Raw genomic sequence first — 20,273 nt, 5'->3', positions numbered from 1 at the left:
CCTGGGGCGACATTCCATCTTTCAGGCAATCCATCTTCCAAGACAGTCATTCAGTACTATTGGAAGTTGTATTGTAGGGAAGAATTCTTCACCTACACTACGAGGTCAACCGCCCATAGGCCAGGATAGTAAGTCCACTTGAGGGATTTTACACAGCACCATACAGGAAAAAAAGACAATACACAAAATAACTCAGTCTTGGCAGGAGAGTATAACAAGACCTCACCAGTCTTGCGAGTCTGGGATTTGAACCCAAATAGAAGGCTGGAACCAAAGGGGTTTAAAACCCTGGGACTGAGGAATGTATTATATTTTTGAAGAAACGTTTGTATGTGGAAAGACATTTGTCCTCTTGAAGTATAGGGGAAAGGAGCAACACTCCAATTATATACTCTTACATTCTTGAATCCTTTGAGTTTTATACGAGAAGAAAATGGAAAGACATTTGTCCTTTTTAAATCTAAAAGGAAAGGAGCAACACCAGAGTCTTGGAACATTATTTTCTTGAAGATTGTTTTGAATACTATGGAAGGCCGACTAGCTGAAAACATTTATGTTGCCTTGATGAAGACTTTTCTTTAGAGCAAGATCACCCTGGCACCATTTGAGGGACAGCAACAGGGCTTGGGGGCGTGACTGGGACGGACTTTATACTTTTGGACATCCTGACTGTTTTCACTAGCTCTGCTGAGGCAGGGAAACCCCTCCTGGATTTAGAGATAGAGAGGCCTTTTCCCCAACCTTTCGTGATCAATAAAAGTCTACACTCAAAAATATGCTACCCTTGAGTCTGAACCTTACTTCTGGTACCTCACAATACCTTACTTAATTAGAAAGTTTAAACACTCAAATCAGTTGACGCCTCTCACCCCAGTTGAGTCCTGCAGTCTATGAATGCTTCGTGTTAATTATAATGAAGGAATTCCGTTTTTACACATCAATACAGACGGAAATCAAGGTTTCCTTTCAGTATTTATTGGTAAAGAAATTTTAAAAAATAAAAGGGAAATTCATGTTAATTGTTTGGGTCTTTAAGTTGTCAGTCATGCATTTGCTGGTCAATGACTGTGCAAAGTAGCATAAGAGATGTTGAAGTTGTTTAAATGGTTGCCAATCTGCAAGCTATGACTTATTGTGCAAGCTCTAGGAGGTTCGCATTAGTGAGTTCCAAGTACTAATGTATTTTTTTCATGCATACAAATATGGAAACATACTAACTTTTTTTTTATTTACAAAGCAAAAAATAAATGTTGATACAGATAAAATTACCAAAAAGTAAATATGGATAAATACAGATGGAAATGGTGCAAACAAAATACCATAAAACCAGAAGCCTCAACTATAATTTCAATAATCTTGGTAATCCACTATAATCTACTTTCTCAGCAGATTACTCTAGTAACTTCAACACCGACTGCAATATCCTGGCGCAGCATGTATAGCCGCTGGCACCGTAGACCACATGGTTTACCTTCGAGAGTGCCCATTGCTAAATGCTGCCCGCAGTGGCCGGATATGCATTTCTGGTATTGGGTCAACTGTGGCAGATTCTCGGCGGCTACTTCCTTGCAGCGGGAGATAAAGGTATGCCTTATTGCATGAGCAGCGGTCAAAATGTAAAGTTACAAGCTACTAACCAGCCATAAAAAGTCACTTGCCACTTCAATTCTACTCGTACACACAGAACACCATTTTCTTACTCGTCAAGAGTCGATTATCAGTAGCCAATAGCAAGCGGTGAGTGCAAATTCTGTGTCTTGTCATGAGTGCTTTTGATCTACCTTCGATTTCTTCCAAGTTCCCTGCTGTTTTCCCTCCCTGTTCTTACGTGGTTACTCTGCTCCTGTCTCAGATTCTTCGGCTCCAAGTCCTTCCTTCTATTTTCCCATTCCCCACTCCTTGCTACCGACTGGGGACTGCACGTTACAGGGGATGACATACACTGGGTGGTCAGGTCATAGATCTGCTTATGCCCAATTTAAATGACTGCTATCAGCAATCGACTGTTCAAAGTCAAACAGATATGGATACGAAGATTCTCTACCCACATAGACGGCCTTAATGAGGAGGTGCACTGGCCCTCCCTGATATGCTAAAAATGTTTAGACAATATTTTCCTCTAAATTGGGTTTCCACCCATCTTAGGTTAGGGCTGATTCCAAGTCAGTTTTATTTAGGTACAGTATGCAGGTTCGCCAACAGCACAAGTGGGTATATTCCCTCCTTTGCATCGATATATGCCCCACCTCACTCTGTATGGCCATGGGAACCTAACTTAGTGTACATTCACAGGGTTCAAAGGCCTGCACTACAGGCAGGGCTGGCCTTAGTGGAAGCAGCGCCCTGGGCGAATTGGCACCCCCCGCCCTCACCTCCCGCGGCCCTGGTCAACAGGGGGAGGGGCGGGCGTATCTGCCTGGATGTGCCACTTTTTTTTTTTAACCTCCTCGCACCTGCAAGGAGGAAATATGTATAGGGTTCATCAGCACCCTATTTTTATTAAATGTGCTCCGCCGCCTCGCGGGCGCATTTAATAACAATGAGGCACTGCCATGCCTTCTGCCCCTACGCCAGCTCGGGGGAGCACTTGAAAGACTCCCCTGAGCTGGCGTGGTGGGGGGCTAATGGCTTCTTTTGTTATTAAAAGCACCCGCAGCGTAGGGGTGCATTTAATAACAATAGGATGCTGACAACAGCACCCTATTGTCATTAAATGTACCCGCAGGCACATTTAATACCAACAGGCAGCCTGCCGTGCTTTCTCCCACTACGCCAGCTCAGGGGAGCCCTTGAAAGACTCCCCCGAGCTGGCGTGGCAGGGGCTAATGGTGCCTTGGGGTACGTGGTGCCCAGGGCGGTAGTCCGGCCCACTCTCTCCCCTAATGCCAGGCCTGATTACAGGGAGACACTTTATCACTGTTTAAATTGGTGCACGCTTAACGGGACCCCTTTAGCCGACACAAGGAGGAGTCAGAATTGAGCCATCGCACTACGCAGATAATCATGTGGACTCGCACTTGTCCGTTTCAACCCACCATTTTCACCAACAGAGTGACGTGTCGTGAAAAACTCCTCAGTGTCCCACGGCACTGAAGTTTATTTGGGGGTAAGACCTCCCTGTACTCGCACGGGTCCCACTGAATATAGGTCAAGTAGCACGTTACACAGCTTTCTGGTAAGTGAATAGTGGCATGTCTGACTTAAAGAGCTTTAGTTTCCAGTGACACTACAGTTACTCACACTAGGGTTTTTCTGTACAGTTGAAGCAAAGGCACACCTGCGAGAACAACAGGACTCACACACGCTACCAGGTCCAGTGTGGTAAGCATCTTTGAATTTCGTGGACCAAGGTGACATACCATATTGTGGTTCATATATTCTGGAAAAGCGATGTTGTACTGCACCTTGTCATTTTTTTTAGTATGCTAATGAGATGCCATCTGCCTTTTTAAATCCAAGTGAGAACAATAGATGGGGGGAATGATGACCGATTCATACCCATACCATCACAACGCCAACGGGAGATGCATTGGCTTTGCCTGTTTGAAACGGCTACTTGCATAATTCGTGGAGAACTCATTGCAGCACCTGCTGCGTGGTCTATGGCATGAAAAGGTACATATAAAAATCCCATCTTGTTAAATAACGTTAACTTTATAAAAATGCTTTAACTATGTGCATTCCTTATATGAATTCAAAGAATATAAACATCATGGTTTTTTAATCTATAGAAATGCCCCCGGCAGCCACAAAGTGCTTGAAGCATTGACACAAAAGCCCTCATGAAGGCTGAGCTGAAAATCACTGGCACAAGCAGCAGAAACTTAGTTTTTATCTGTGAAACAAAATAATTGAAATTGTGTAGTCTTCTGCATAATGCGACCAAATGTCGATAGGTCACCATATTCCTTCCCCAAATACTATTGTATTAAAACTGAATAAATGTCCTACGTTGTCTGCACTACATCTGATCCTATTGTTGACAGCGGATTTAATAGGTTTTCCTCATACAATGTTAACTGTTTGATATGCGACAGGTCCACCAGAGGTGTTTTGAGTTTTTGCTCACCTGTTAGTCTGGGGATAATACAGTCTGTGACTTAACGTGTTAGGTGACTAAAATACTTAAATCCATGTCTATTTTTCTAAAAAGCGGTCAATTCAAAATTTCTACTCTTGCGTTTGTTAAACCGCATTGGGTTCCTATTTTATGTTAATGCAATATTTGCTGACCCGCTGTACCCATATTTTGTACGGGGGGGTGGTCCTGTCCTCAAACATTTGTACTACAGCGATTTGTGTTAGTAACAATTCTAACACTCCTCCATATTAGTGTTAATACATCTTACAAGAGTATGCATCATAGGAGGAAGGTTCAAATCCAAATACTGGAAAAACTATTAATGTGTCCTTTATTAATTAGGCCACTTGTATGCACATTGGTAAGTCAATGTAGAAAATGCAAATTTATACATAGAAAAGTACAAAATAAACCTTGTCACCAGTTTGGTGAGTAGTATCAACAGACAACACATGTATTGCAAATATTAAGTGCATATTTCAATAACATTGCATGTTCAGCGGTGACAAGCAATCGCTGGATTTAGCCTGTTTTTGGTCCATACAATCCAGAGTTCTGAAGTGATTTTTTAGAAATGTACATGAAATTCAACAAGGAGGTACATATACAAAATTGGTACAGTGTGTTGCCTACACACTGCTATACTCGTGCTGTGTTGGATTGCCTGTATGCAGTGCTGCAAAATATTCCATCATATTTGCCAACTGGACAGTGTATTAACACAGTAGCAACCAACATTTGCACAGCACAGTGCTTATAGCTTCAAGAAACCTAAAAATAGGGTCTGCTAAAAAGGCGACATCAACATAAAGGTGGTAATAGAGGATTCAAGTCATCGTTCTGGGAGGTTTAGGATCCAGGTGTGATGACATGAGACTTTTCGGCTGTAAGGGGTGGCAGCCTTCTTCTGGGGCCAGGTAAAGCATGACTCCCTTGCTCATTGGTGATGCAGTCCAAGGGCTGATCGGTAGAGCCAGCGGGGTAGTGGTGGGCGTTGTCCTGGTTTCTTCCAAGAAGTGGGGTGTACACTGTAAGGTGATCTTATGTCTGCAGGGGTGCTGGGCGTTGTTCTGCGCCGTTCCCGTGATGAGGATTAGGTCTCGGGGGAAAAACAAAAAAAAGAGAACCAGCCTGGAGGTCTGGGGTCTGATTCTGAGGAGCCTTGCACCTCCGTGCGGGCCGTGCACGCTGAAAGCGAAGCGTTCATGGAGCTTGCGTTCACAAACACAGATTGAATACTTGGGTCGCCCTTTATATATACAGGTTTGGCGGCTGCATTCTTCTAGAGCATTTGCTGATCGCTCCCAAGCCTCCTTCATCCTGCTAGACGGTTCCCCCCCTTTGGTCGTTTTTCCTTGAGTTCAGGACCACAGTTTGGGGCCACTTGTCTGGTCATAAATTTAGATAGAGTGGCTTCCTCAGACAGAAGACCATTTTTCATAACAAGAACCAGTCAGTGCAGGGAAATACTGCAAGTGAGACCGTTGCAGTTGTGATTTTTTTTCCATGCCCTTTAGCTTCTCATTTCAAATCACAGCTCAGTCAGAGGCAGACGAGGGAATTTGTGGTGGAACTGGATTGTGAAGGTAGGCAGGAATGGCAGTAATTTTTAGAGTGAAACATTTTCAGCCAAAAGTGATCATAATTCCCAGCTCTACATATAAAACAAACATGTTTTCAGAGAGCTTGGCGGACTAAAAACAGCAGTTTAAGGAGCTGTGTCAATCCACAAGTGAGAATACTGTTGTGCCACAACCCTGGACATATTTGCACACAAAATCCAACACAGGGCATTTACATGTTTTACACTATACTACACACAAATGCTCGTGGGCCCGATTTGCACAAAAACTGTTACGGATAAAATAGCCCTTTACGCGGACAATGTCCTGCTCACCCTTTCGGAGACCACCTCCTCCCTACGTCATACCCATGCAGAAATAGATAACTACGGGAAGGTCACTGGCTTCTCCAATATCTTTAACAAATCAGTGGCTTTGGGTGTGGGCGTGTCACCTGGTGCCCGACAGGCCTTAGCTCGGCTATGTCCCGTCCACTGGAAGAAGAAGTCGATTCCCTATCTGGGTGTCCACATTCCGAACGACCCAAGACCGTATACCAGGCAAACTTTCCCCCACTTTACCGCGAACTAGAAAGAGACGGGCATCGCAAGAAATGTTCTTAATGGGGCGCATCACTGCGACCAAGATGAATCTCCTCCCCAGATTTTTGTACGCATGCTCCACCTTACCCGTAACAATTCCGCCGGCCACCCTTCAGGGGCTCCAGAAGAAACAGCTTCAATTTATCTGGAAAGGCAAAAAAGCTAGAATCCCCCTGAAAACGATGCTGGGTAATGCTCGGCTGGGATGATTGGGAGTCCCCGATCTACAGAACTACCAAATAGCGGCTCAGTTAGCCCACACCTATACCTGGCTGACTTCAGGGCACCCAAGATGGGTGGAGATAAACAATCTCGGCTGCCCATTCCCCTGCGCTTTCTCCCGCATATACTACCCCAACTTCAGCAGAGCTGGAACGAGTTGCTATGGTCTACGAAACACACACTGAGCACATGGAACTGGGCATGGCGACAAAAAGATACTGAGGGGCATGGGCCCCTTTTCTCCAGTCTTCATGAACCCCTCCCTCTCCCCCGGAACTAACCCCCACAACTTTAGGAATTGGGTCAGGGGAGCCTAGAATCACTGAGCCAACTTTTCGTGGAAGGTCGCCCCCGAACATTTGAACAATGCAAGGAAACTTTTCAGCTCCAGGAATCGGACAGATTCTCTTATATTAAACTTCGCCACTGGTGCACGCACCCCCAAACTCTGCAAGCTGCAACGCGCAGCCACTCCTCTCTGGAACTAACCCTGCAAGAAATCCCGGCGGAAGGATCTCGGCCCTATACAAACGCTTCCTAGGTGATTTCCGTACTACCAAAACCCGCGCTATGGCTCAGTGGGAGGCAGACCTGGGGCAGGCATTAACGGACCAAAACTGGGTCGACATATGGTCACAAACCCACTCATCGTCCTCCTGCATTACAAATAGAGAATGTGCGCACAAGCTCCTACTTCGGTGGTACTACCCTCCCCTGTGGTTCCATCATATGAACCGAGCTTCGAGCCCCGCCTGCTGGAGACCATGCGGACAACCGGGCTCCTTTTTTCACATGTGGTGGTCATGCCCAAAGGTTCAATTGTTCTGGACACGTTGCCTAACCACGATTGCAGACATCACTCTGTGGCGATTCCACTTGAACCCGAACCTATTCTCCTGGGCTCCCCGGTCCTGGGGTGCTACCCCAGATCGGGAAGAAAAGCCAAACTTCTGACCCAATGCCTACTGGCAGTGCGAATTATGGTGGCACGCACATGGAAATCCACTGAAGGACCTCTTATGACGTTGTGGTGGGGAAAAATGTGGGACATTCTGATTGGGGAAAATATAACTGTGGCCAGAGCCGGACTCCTGAAATGCTTCCAAGATACCTAGGCCCCATTTCTAGACTATGATAGAAAATTCCCAGCCCTAACCTATAAGACCCGGAACACCGAGAGTCCTGGAGGGAGTGGAAGCCTCCCGGGCAGAAGAAGAAACCAATCCAGGAATGGGAGCGTCAGGCTCCTGAGACCTTACCTAAGGTGGGAGCACCGGAGGGCAGGAGGGGGGGACGGGAGGATTTAAGAATATGTATGCCATGGTATAATGTTATCTAATCTGTAATCGACCTGCTCTGTTTCAAAAATAAACACTGTTTTAAAAATAAAACTGTTACGAAGGGAGCACTTCACTGGGGGAGACAAGAAAGGGATTGCCAGGCCAATAGAGAAGGACGACAGGAGCATGGAAAAAGGAAGGGGCTCAAATGAAACAACCAATATATTCACCACACTATCCCAAAGTGATACTGAAACATAAGGTCGTATTGTGTGAAAACCAGCTGTCTTAAAAATAGCATACTTTAAGCAGCAAGTAAAAAAATTTAATTAAAACATTAAAAATTCTCTGCCAAGTCCAAGTGTACTGTACCACATCAACTTATTTGTTAATGTTTATAAAGTGCATTTCACTAGCCCGGAGGCATAATAACGCTAACGGGACATACAACAACATATAAAAACATGGACTATGACTAGGGAAGGGCAGACAGCCCACAGGCCAAGCCTGGCGGGGCGCCGTAGTTATAGACTAGGGTTCATCCAAACAGCCTGGTTTTCAGATCCTTCTTAAAAGTAAAGAAAGATTGGCACAACCTCAAATTGAGAAGCAGCGCATTCCAGCTTAGGAGCTGCGTAGCCAAATGACCTCTGTTTGACCCCTACCAATTTTGACCATGGCGTGCCGAGTAGCCCCGTATTGGTTGATCTTAGCGTCCTCCTTGTTGGCAACCAAGAAAGGAAACTGAAGAGAGAGGCTGGACTTAATCCATATAGACATTTGTCTGTAACGCACAAGGTGGAAGGTCACTACTTGCTATAGGTAGCCAGTGGAGATCTCTCCTAGCATCAGATAAATGTTTGCGCTTCTTCAGCCTTTTTACTGTTCTAACAGCGTTATTTTGGATCCCCTGGAGACGCGTAATTTCTCCTTTCCCTATGCCCTGCAGCAAACTAGCCCCATAATCCAACTTGGCACCGAAAATGGCCCTTGCAATTGTGGCACAGTTATCTTGTGACAGAAATGGTGTCAGCTGCACGAGTAGTTTAAGATAGAAGGAGGTGGAAGATACCAGGAAGCTCACATGGGCCTTCATGTTCAGCTCCTGATCAATCACCAGCCCTAATGTCTTTACTTTCAGAAGTGGAGATATGACCATCTCCTTGTAAGTTGGGGAACGTTTCCATAGGCAAGAGGCTGTCCCCTTCATCATTACTTTCGTCTGCGCAAGATTGTTCTCCAGCATCCACGACTGAATCGAGGAGTAAACCCTATTTATGGAGTCGGTGTCCCTGCTGTAATCTCCCGACAGGGTGATGACACTGAGTATCATCTGCTTAGTTGGTATACAGAACCCAATTAGCGTCCAAAAGTTGAAACAGCGGAATTGTGAATAGATTGAACAGGACCCCTGCGGCACCTCACAGTGTGCCTGAAAAACATCTGCCTTCCCATTGTCAGAGAAGACCCTTGCCATCTGTTCAGTCATAAAGGATTCTATCCATTTGGCTGCTGCTGGTGAGAAGCTGGCAGAATGCACCAGTCTATTGAACAGCAGGGCATGATCCAGCAGATCGAATGCCGCCGAGAGATCGATCAACATAAGGAGGACGGTTGATCCCTTGTCTACAATATACAGCATGTTAGCATGAGAACAGTTAGCGCAGGTTCGGTGCTATGGGTCTTGTGTGCAAAAGCCTGACTGTCTCTGCCCTAGGATCTGCAATTTTTCCACATGTTCCTGCAGCTGCATATATGCCACCTGATCCAAGAATTTTAGCAGGACGGCAGAGTTCTATAGAAGTCTATAGTTGGTCAGGATCTCTAGATCCAGCATCGGTTTTATTAATAGTGGTGAAATCCATATTTGCTTAAGGCATGTTGGCACAGAGCATTGCTTAAAGGATGTGTTCCCCAGCTTTGTGAGCAAAGGAGACAGTTGAGTGGCACATAATTTGTTGACCACTGTAGAGGGGCAGATATCTCCTTTACAAGAAGTGGGCTTGAGGCGATCCAGCACACTGGTTAAATCACTCGGATTGGCGCATAAATCGATGAGTGGGCGTTGTTCATTTTGTACTTTGTGGGGGGGATTTGGCTGTGGGTTGTTCAACTGTAAGCAAATATCCACCTGGATTTTCTTGACTATTATTAAGGGCATACTGAATGGCTGTACACCATTTTTTGTCTTCGACGTCTGAGGGCACGGGGACTATTTAAGCACTTCTCTGGAGTCTGATTGAATGCATTCTTCGAATCAAGCACTATGTACAGTTGCATGCCTGTCCTAGCAAAACTTGCATGGCCCCTGTGGTAGAAATAGCGCAGAAACTAATTAAATAATGTCCTTAAACATTTTGCACAAAAGGATAAAAGCTCGGTTCTGAGACTGCTGCTGTGGTGGCAGTGATTGGGTGCAGTATAAAATGTTTGTAATATAAAAGTGGAAACAGATACGGCCACCAGGGGGCGCACGGATGACCCGCACCTCAGTGTGAGCTCCGTCCCCAAGGGTCCTTGAAGCGGACTGAGCCCTCACTTCTTGACCCCCCCCGCCCTGCCATGAGCAGAAAGTGGTGTTGAGCCACATGATGGTGCCCCCTGCAGGAACAATTCCGACGGCCCGGTTTTCGATGAGAAAGGACCGTCTGAATGCAGCGGCCCTACACGTCGGCCCAAACCGAAAGTGAAACTGTTCCCAGCAAACATTCCCCCAGAGAGGGACCCAACAGAGACTGCAGCTGGAATAGAAGAGCTTTCCAACGTGCAGTCGGAGACCAGGGCTTGTGGCCCTTCCACACAACGTCCGAGGTGCTCGCGAGCAGTTTCAGAGGCATCCCACAGAGATTCAGCGACAGTAAGTGAGAGCCCCACGGACTCCCTAGAAACGTTGTCCTGACCGCCTCCCTTGCACGGACTGCTGCAGGCCTTACCTGCCGAGAGCTGGCCTCCTCCAAACAGTAATGATCTTGCCCGTGCGCAGTGTATATGCATGTGTGGGGCGCCGGACCCCTCAGACCTCCCGCATCATTGCCAGCGTATGAGACGGGCCCCTCCCTCAGTCTCATAAGTGCACAAGGACATCTGGAAAGTGAACCGGGACCGCAGCGGACCTACACACCACAGTTCTAGCTGAATCTAGCACCATTGAGAACCTCTGTGGGGGTAGCGGCACATCCACAGATCCGATACTATACTATGCCCAACAATACTATGCCCCCCATACTATGCCGAACAATCCCAAATACAGATCAAAGACTGCGGTGAGTTCCCGGTCATAAACCCCGTGAATGGCAGAAGTACGACCTGGCAGCCCTGGGTGCTCTTAGGCTGGCACGGCCCACTGACTGGCCAGGAGGCACACATCCTGACAAGGGACTTGGTCACCGCAATTGAAGCCAACCACCTGCTCAACATTCGTACGTACAGACAAAGCACTCAGTGGCTGTGAGAGACAGTTAATATCGGGTCCCTGGAATCATTCTGAGGCCCTCCAGAAGCCGAGGAACGAACCCCATAAAACCGTCAACCCCAAGCAACATATTCTTCAACCAATGTACGGAATTCCAGATCGCAATGGGTAGTCCTTGATAAAGGACCAAGAACTGACGACTCTCGCCCGTTATAGGTCCGCTCCACTGCACTGAAGCTTTACGGTCCTCACAGAGGGTTGGGCCCCTGGACACGGGGCATGTGCCCTTCTCTAGAACCGGTGGTAACCTCGTCCCACGATATAAAACACCTGATGAGATTGTCGGATCCCCGATGAGACCACCCCGATACGACAGTTAACTACTCACTGTTACAAAAAGAAAGACGAATCCCCAGCAGACTACATTGCCTCTCTCTCACCGCTCAAAATTTAACTGAGTGCACTAAGGGGTTGGGCCCTCTCAGAGAACAGAGAGGCGTGTGCCTCCCTTGGGACACCACACTAATAGTGAAAGACAAAGGGGGAAAACTTCTGGGCGCCGAGGAAAAATTAACCATGCTTCACAGACAGGCCATTGTTGCGGGCGATCCGCCTGAAAAACCACACGCCGACAAAGCCTGGTGAGAAGAGGCATCTGGCACACCACGTCTGTGGCCTACAGAACAAAAAGCGCATGGACACACGGCAAAATACCGGTACTCCCCATTCCACTCCAAAACAGACCCCAGGTCGGGTCCTATCACGGCAACATCAGGAAGAGAAGCTGCCGCAACAAAGGCTGATGTGGCGGCTCTCCTCAGTGAGATGAAGAGCATGAGGGTGGACATCGGGGGGAAAGATCGACAAGATAACTAACAGAATTGATAAGCTTGAAGAGAGGCTCGATGGGGCAGAGACCAACCAAACCTCCGTAGATACGCTCTGATCCCAAATAGACCAGAGGCTTGCAGACATTGAGACGGGGAAAGGAGTGTCGCCTGAAAATGGACGATTTGGAAAATCGTGAAAGGCGTAATAACCTGGGGATCTTTGGGATACCAGCATGAGAGGGGGAAACGGAACAAGGCTTGAAAAAGGCCCCTTCATGCGATTCCAAAAATCTTATTCGACGATGACACGGTGGATGAGCCCAAGATCGACCGCATACATGAAGCGGGAGGGACTCCTGGTGGCCCAAAAACGGTACTGGTGAGATTCCATAATTACTCAGATAGAGCGAGAATTCTGGAGAAGGCCAAGAACAACCCCCAAATAATCCATAACACAGCTAGTGATGATTTTTGAAGACTTATCCTCGCTCACTCTGGCCATGCAGAGGAAATGTATTCCCTTGACCAAATGGCTCAATCAAAGAAAAGGGAATCCGATATCGGTGGGGGTACCCTTTCTCCCTCACATTTGAACACGGGGGGGGGGGAGGGGAGTACTGTTCGGCTGCGAACAGAAAAGGACATACGGGCCTGCATAGCGGACCTGGTGGGCAACCAAGCTAATGAACAGAACCCGGAAGAAGGACCTTGCGAGGATCGATAATGGAGACTTCAGGGACCCAGACGCAGGAAAATCCCAGAATCCAGGAAATGCAAGAAGATGAAAGCCTCACCAGGCGTAGAGCCCTTATGGTAACAAACGTCAAACAGAGGGGACCAGGGGAAGCACCACACTGGAAGCCATTAGAGTTTCAAGAAGGAGGGACCCCCGAAGATGCCGGGGGCCTGAACAAGGCTCCTGCTGTAAGATGTTTCAGGTGGAAGATGTAGATTATGGTGGTTTGGACCATGGACAAACTAATGCGGTGGTGACAATCATGGTGAGTTAACCCATTTGGACCCAGCCATAACACTTAGGATCAGATGTTTACCTCTAGGGAGGACATCATGGAAATAAAATACAAGGGGCGAGAAGGCTTACATGTGTGGGAGTATATGGGGGGAGGTCAGGGGGGCTCATGGTTAGTTGTGATGTTTAAGGGTTGGACCGTGGGTTGCACGTTCTGCACTGGTGGTCCGAGGCTGTCTGGGTGATATGTTCCAGCTAGGTCGGACGCGGGGGGGGGGGGTGAATGGAGGTGGGGAAAGGGATTGGGCAGAGTCAAAGAACATGAAAGACAGGACCAAGGGTACGGAGAAATCAAACAGCGATGGTTGCAAGGGACGTCTGCATAAAAACAAGAACAGACGAAGGTACAATGGCGGCACCGCCCCCAGTTAGTGTCCATGGGCAGCTCAAGATTGGCACGCTTAATGTGAAGGGCTTGAACTCACCGAATAAAGGATCCTTGGTGTGCAGGGAATTCAAGAGAGCACACCTAGATGTGTTCTTCCTCCAGGAGACCAAATATATACGGGGAGGGGGGGGGGGGCGGTGAGAACGCAAAGTTTTGTACACCAGGATGGGCTCTGAATACTGGAGCTCTAGTCCCTTGAGAAAGGCAGGCGTGGGTATACTGGTTAGGAAGGGGCTTAATCTCGAGGTCTCCAAGAACAGGACCGATCAGGAGGGGCGAGCAATCTTGCTGGTGGGCTGAATTCACAATACTACCCTTACTCTAGCAACACGATACTCCCCTAATGCCGGTCAATCCCACTTTTGTAAATGCACTGTCCCGAAACTGATGCTCGAGGCCGAGGGACACGTCATCCTGGGGGGGGGTGGGGGTAGGTTACTTTAATCTATGGGCAGACCCCACCATAGTTAGACAGGCAGGAAAAAGTTGCTGAGGCAGTGCAGAAAAGAGAGGAATTAAGAAGCCTAGAGGAAGGCCTTGTGGTACACAAACTTCAGTTTCTCAAGCATAAACACTATGAGAAGGAGCGACAAGGCAGACGCATTACTGGCGGCCAGGCTACGGGGGCCGCGGGTGGAAAGGTGGGCCATGGCCATTGAGGAGGAAGATGGGACACAGATCTCGGACCCGGAGGGAATCTCGGAGGCATTTGCAAAATTCTATGAACGCCTCCATACATCAGAAATAGGGCGAGCTCAGGAGGAGGTTGATCAATACTTGCAGGGAGTAGACTTGCCGAGACTTCCTCGAGAAACAGTAGAAGAGATAGAGGCGCTGATTACGGCAAATGAGGTTGAAAGGGCAATCAAAAGGCTTCCACCGGGGAAAGCACCAGGAATTGACAGCTATACAGCGGGATTTTATAAGACCTTTATAACCCCCCTCCTCCCCTTCATGGTAGATTTAACAACATCTTACAAACGGGAGTGGCTCCTGAATCCTTTTCCCAGGCTTTAATCTCTGTGATACCAAAGGAAGGCAAAGATCCCATACACTGTGGATCCTATCGTCCTAGCTCCCTCCTTAACATAGACGCAAAGATATACACCCGAGTGATGGCTGCCAGGTTAGAAACCCATATGACCTTAGTGATTCACTCCGACCAGGTTGGATTCATATTAGGACAACAAGGTGCAGACACGATGCGCAAGACGCTTCATTTTATTCATGAGTCGCAGAGAATGGCAGACAACCCGGCGCTCCTGTCTATTGATGCTGAAAAAGCATTCGACAGAGTGGAGTGGAGTTTTCTGGACGCAGTCCTAGTGAAGATCGGAATAGGCCCTACTCTCCGTAGAGGGATCAAGGCAGTATATATATCCCCTTGGGCCGCTGTTATCGTACATTCTGAATACTACAGGTTTGATTTGAGTAGAGGTACAAGGTAGGGCTGCCCACTCTGTGATTCTGTTCACCCTTTCTGTAGAACCCCTTGCTCAAATCCTAAGGGCGGATCCCAAAGTGGAGGGCCTACAGATGGCCGGCGGAGAATACAAAATAGCCCTCTATGCAGACAACATCCTACTTCACGTCAAAAACCCACTGACGGCCATACCCAGGGCCATACTCCTGATTGAGGACCATGGTGCTCTCTCTGGCTTTAGAATTAATAGGTCAAAATTGATACTATTCCCACTGAAGGAGCTCACTCCTGATGACACCTCCGCCCTCTCCACACTCGGACTGGTGCTGTAGAGTAATGCCCTCCGGTATAAATTTGACCAGAAAATTAGATAATATGTATGAGGCGGATTTCCCCCACCTCCTGGCAGGCTTCCATAGTGACCTTGCGAAATGGCAAAAGCTCACGATCTCTTGGATAGGTAGGCTTAATGCGATAAAGATAGTCTGCCTGCCAAGGTTCTTATACCCATTCCAAATGCTCCCCATAAAACTCCCAGACACATTTTTTAAGGAAGTGAAAAGAGCCATCATTACATTCTTGTGGCAAGGGAAAAAACCTAGGATATCATATGAAATTCTCATCTTACCCAAAGAAAAAGGTGGAGTGGACCACCCCGATCTTCTGAGGTATTATAAGGTGGTGCAATTGAGGGTGCTGGTCCCCCACCTAAGAGGGAAAAAGGATCTACAATGGGTACATCTAGCCAACCATAGCCTAACCCTGGTTACATTGGCAGAGTGGCTGTCGGTCCCTAGACACAAACTGGCACCCAGACTCCGGACCCACCCCATACTGGGCACAATATGGGAGATCTGGAGAAAAGGTGCAGACATGAAAGGAGTCACTACGTGGCCCTCCCCCTTGAACCACATATGGTCCCCGGGTATACGGGAAGAAATCCACGACCATGCTAGATACCAATCATGGTACGATACGAGTCTGGAGAGGGTTGGACAATTGTGGAGAAACGGGGTTTACCTTACGATCACTGGGCTTGGGGACACACTTGGGATCCACCCACTATCGGTTTTCCCCTTCCTGCAGCTAAAGGGCACCCTCATGAGGAAAGAGTGGACTGATAAAATCCAGAGAGATCTTACTCCCTTAGAAACACTTTTGGATACAATGTCTGGGACCAGGGGCACGATCTCCAGCATGTATAGAGCATTGCTGGAGGTGGGGAGGGGCTCGACCGACAGTCTGAAACATAGATGGGAACAGGACCTGAGCACAGAGCTAGACCCAGAGGATTGGAATAGTATCTGTAGAGGAGCGTCCCAAGTATCAATGGCAGCGCAATACAAACTCCACACCATTAAACTCCTCCACATTTGGCAATAAGACCCTCATAGATTAAATAAAATGTTTCAGACAAGGAGCCCACTTTGTTGACGTCAGTGTGGGGAGAGGGCGGACTATTGGCATGTGTGGTGGGGGTGCCCCCGGGCCCAGACATACTGGGAAGAAGTCCTCAGTTGGATTAAAAGAGTGGATGGGATCATCCGAGAGGCCACACCACACCTGGTGTTGTTCGGCCTTGAGCTGTCTGAGGGTGAGATGACCAGAGTAAAGGGTATAGTGGCCCCACTACTACTTGCCGCAAGGGCATGTTTGGTCATAAAGTGGGAGGCGGACCTTGTCCCCAGCCTGAGAGAGTGGGTTGGAGTGGCGACCAACATATACACGATGGAGTGAATTACCGCTGCCCTCCATGGAAAAGCAGCCTAGAATTAGATGATGTGGAACAACTTTGTGGAGGAATACTTGCCTGAACCACTCGGAACACTTAGTCGCAGGAACATTAGTAGATGTTTTGGTGTTTCCCCCTAATACTATCTAATGTGAGATATGCCCATGGGCTGTCCAAGCCTCTGAATCTAGTGACTCTATTGCTACCTAAACTGGGCAAAGGTTGATAATGCGGAATATGTGTACCAAGCAACAATTATGTGCACTTGTGAAATGTAAAATTCTTTGTTGAAACTCTGCTCGGGAGAGTGGGGGGGGGGGGTAAAAACGGACCAGTTGGAAAGTTAAGTTACATGTTTAAAGTTGAACATCATTGGGAAACATTGGGAAAAATCGAAAATGTAAAACAAGTATGGAAATACCCCAATTGTAAATGTAACCCAACTACTCGGTTTGGTGAAAAACGTAATAAATTCAGAATTTGAAAAAAAATAAAAGTGGAAACAAAAACAAACTAAAAACTTTTCTCAAATTCAAAGTTATTACTAGACTTTCCAAGTGTACAAGCTGACCAGATCACTTTTCCTCTGGAGTCAATTTTGAAGCACGTTCACTTCTGTTTCATCCACAATCTATCCACTTTGATTGGTTGGCTGATCTTTGGGCGAAGCGGTGTTCACATTTGTTGGCTTGTGATCTGAAAGGTTCCCTCCCTTCTGTCATAACATGGTAACAGACAAAGCATAGTAAAATAACATGACAGAAGGGAGCCAGTCTGTCACTGCATAGCGAGGAACAGGTACCTGGCCCTTCCTCCCCATCTACCGTGTTCAGTCATTCATTCACCTCTGCCTTTCACATAAGTCTCATTAACACATCCTGCATCAGGAGCGCTGGCTAGATGTTCTCATTACAGATGGCTACGTATTACTACAGATAGGATCAAGTGGCGTTTCGCCGATAATATAAGATTAGTTAGATTCCATTTCAATACATTGCAGACAACGCGGAAGTGGCCCAAAGGCTGGGTGAAAGACTTAACCGCACTAGCAAAGGAATATATTGAAATTGAATCCAACTAATGTTATCTTACTGACGAAACGCCACGTCATCATATCTGGAACAGACGAGCATCTAAACCTCAGAAGAAGAGCGTGAATAAATGACATGCAATCACGCATGGAATACACAGACCTTGTGCGCAGTGTGATTGTATCTATCTATAAGTGTATCATTGTTTCTGTGGAGTATTAGGCAAAATACCCACACTATACATTCACCTGCTGCCATTGGATAGTTACTCATTTGTGTGCAAGCGCTTGGGTCTCTTATGCCACAATCCTTTTAGCTTACGTATTACTATACTTTGTTACAAACTATGCCACTCTTGGGTCAAGCTTCGCTATCAAAGAACATTCAAAAGTTTGAACTAGGTTACAATGTACAGAAATATCAGGACAAATAATTAAAAGAAAATTCCAGGATTGCCCACTCTCGAGCCCCTCATTCAACCAACATTACATTGTGTAATAATGTAACATTCATCGGATATGCCATGGAAATCCAACCCAATTAATGCAACACTTCAGGACACACTATTTTGAAGGACAATGGTCCATTTAACAGGACGAACATGCACCCAAGCTATCAAAAAACATTCTTGCATCGCTCCCTGGGCTCGAGGCATCTATTACCCGCTCATCCATCCAATCGTTCCCTTGCTCATTTTCTTTCTTTCAGCAGACTATGGTCTGAATACCCCTGACGGAGGCACAATACCCCACGTCCAAGACAAGCATTCTAATACTATATACACACAGTAGTTATTTGGTTCAGTATATAAGCATATTAACATAACATATTTCAAAATGCTCTCCATGTTCCTTTGCACTGGAGGAGACAGAGCGTGCACTGCATAGCTCATATCGTGTGTGCTCTGTATTGGTAAACTAAAGCAAGGAGCCATTTAAACACCGTTATATATCACCATGGAAGAAATGGCTTGGTGAAAATAGCACAAAAACAACAGTATAGGTTGCAACTGTAATTTATGTTTGTTTTGGTGAGAACGACATGTCCCATCTCTGCTCTCCATCCTACACTATAATGTAAGTTAACTGGGGTATTGTGCAGCACAATAACAATGATCTAGATAAAACAAATACCCTTTATTTATTTGCATGTGTATAGCGCACTTACAGCCCAGAGGCATCGAGGCGCTGTTACATGAAGTTTGTAGGAGATTTTGATTAAGTGGTTACAGGTGACCATTGTGGTCTCTTGGGTACAGGTACAATAGTAGGCGACTATACTGATGACAGGTGAAGTCAACAGTTACATACATCAGTAAATGTTACATGGCATTAACCTTCGAGTGTGGTGCTTCATCACAGTGAAGCTCCCATTGGCTAAGCCTGGGAAAATCTCAAATCCAAAATGACCACTCTCTTTGCAACAAACAAAACATACATCGTGCTAATACACTGTCCCACCAAAACTAAACTGGAAGCCCGAACTGTACAAGACATTAAGGCATCCATATCTCTAATTTAGTGTGCTATACCCCCTCTTCCCCATGGGCGCCCCTTCCTTTGCTGAACCTTCCAGGGTCACTTCTCTATTAGGTTCATCTCCCTTGGATGTTCGCTTGAGTGCGGAACCTTTCAAGGGTGTCAACTCACTTGCAAACCCTTCTTCACCTGGGTATCAACTCCATCGAAGACTCAATCGTCTCTTGGGTGTTATCTCATTTGCCCCGGGACTCTACGACAGGTTGGTACACATTCACACCCTTGAATCTTAAGTGCATATCTCCTGCACCTCCTACTTGTGTCACTGCCTCCTACTTGTTTCACTAGCTCCACAAAGGTGTAAGTCCACTTTTTCTCACCCCCAGGCCGGTCCAGTTTCAGAATGTCCCGCAAGTGCCGAGTGGCGCTGATATCTATACTGCCAACCGGCTCCATGTCTCCCGCACTCTCTGCTTCTCCAGGCGCTCCTGCAGTTTCACCCTCCACTTCCGGTGCAACCGTCAGTGAACAGGAGAACCATTTCCGGTAAGGTCACAAAAAGGTTCCCCTGGAAACACCTACAGAATGAAGAGAGTTCCGACATCACAAGAAAATTACCGACCAAAGCTAACATGGATATTGGCGAGTAAACAAACGTTATTAAAAAAACCTTCAGCAATCCTTAACGCAGACTTAGAGCATTGCTAATGTTGATGTTATCAGGCTAAAAGATATTAGTAGTCACTTAAGTCACATTCGCACGCACTAGCTGTTTAGAATACTGGGCGTAAACAAATGGATGGGACACCAATAAGTACAAATAAATAGTAATTCCCTAACAAATACATGTGAAAAACACAAGGGCTTTTTGTGGAGTTTTATTATGCAATTCGAGAGGGTGTTTTTTTTAAATGTTTGGTGTGCACCCCAGCAAAGAGGTTAATAGAATTAAATAAAAAACATTCTTGACGATAAACTAGTTGTTAATACATGGCAACATTATGCAGTACCTCGACGTCCCTCTTCCTCGTCCCAGTACTTACCTATGAGGCTTGTGTAGTGGCCTTCAGTGATTGCAGGACACTTGCGTGGTGGAACGAGATGTTTATTTTGACTCCTAACATATAAGGAGTAACAGGGGGATATGAGTCCAGGAACAGTGTGGCACAGTACTCACAGTTCAGTTCCTTTGCCCTATGCAG

At 46.7% G+C, this 20,273-nt stretch overlaps 1 protein-coding gene across 2 annotated transcripts in view; it reads right to left on the bottom strand.

Moving 5' to 3' along the window:
• EDC4 (enhancer of mRNA decapping 4) overlaps positions 1–19,603 on the bottom strand; it is a 2,544,921-nt gene extending 2,525,318 nt beyond the window's left edge. For both annotated transcript variants that reach the window (XM_069603831.1, XM_069603839.1), the window contains exon 1: positions 19,452–19,603. In XM_069603831.1, the coding sequence (XP_069459932.1) occupies positions 19,452–19,527 (76 nt within the window). In that variant the 5' untranslated portion in view covers positions 19,528–19,603. The remainder of the gene's footprint in view (positions 1–19,451) is intronic.
• Between the last annotated feature and the right edge of the window lie 670 nt (positions 19,604–20,273).

This window comes from Ambystoma mexicanum, chromosome 1p (assembly GCF_040938575.1).
Source record: "Ambystoma mexicanum isolate Mex_15411 chromosome 1p, UKY_AmexF1_1, whole genome shotgun sequence".
Taxonomy (NCBI): domain Eukaryota; kingdom Metazoa; phylum Chordata; class Amphibia; order Caudata; family Ambystomatidae; genus Ambystoma; species Ambystoma mexicanum.
The sequence above is the reverse complement of the archived record's forward strand: the minus strand, read 5'-3'. Positions and strand labels throughout refer to the sequence as shown.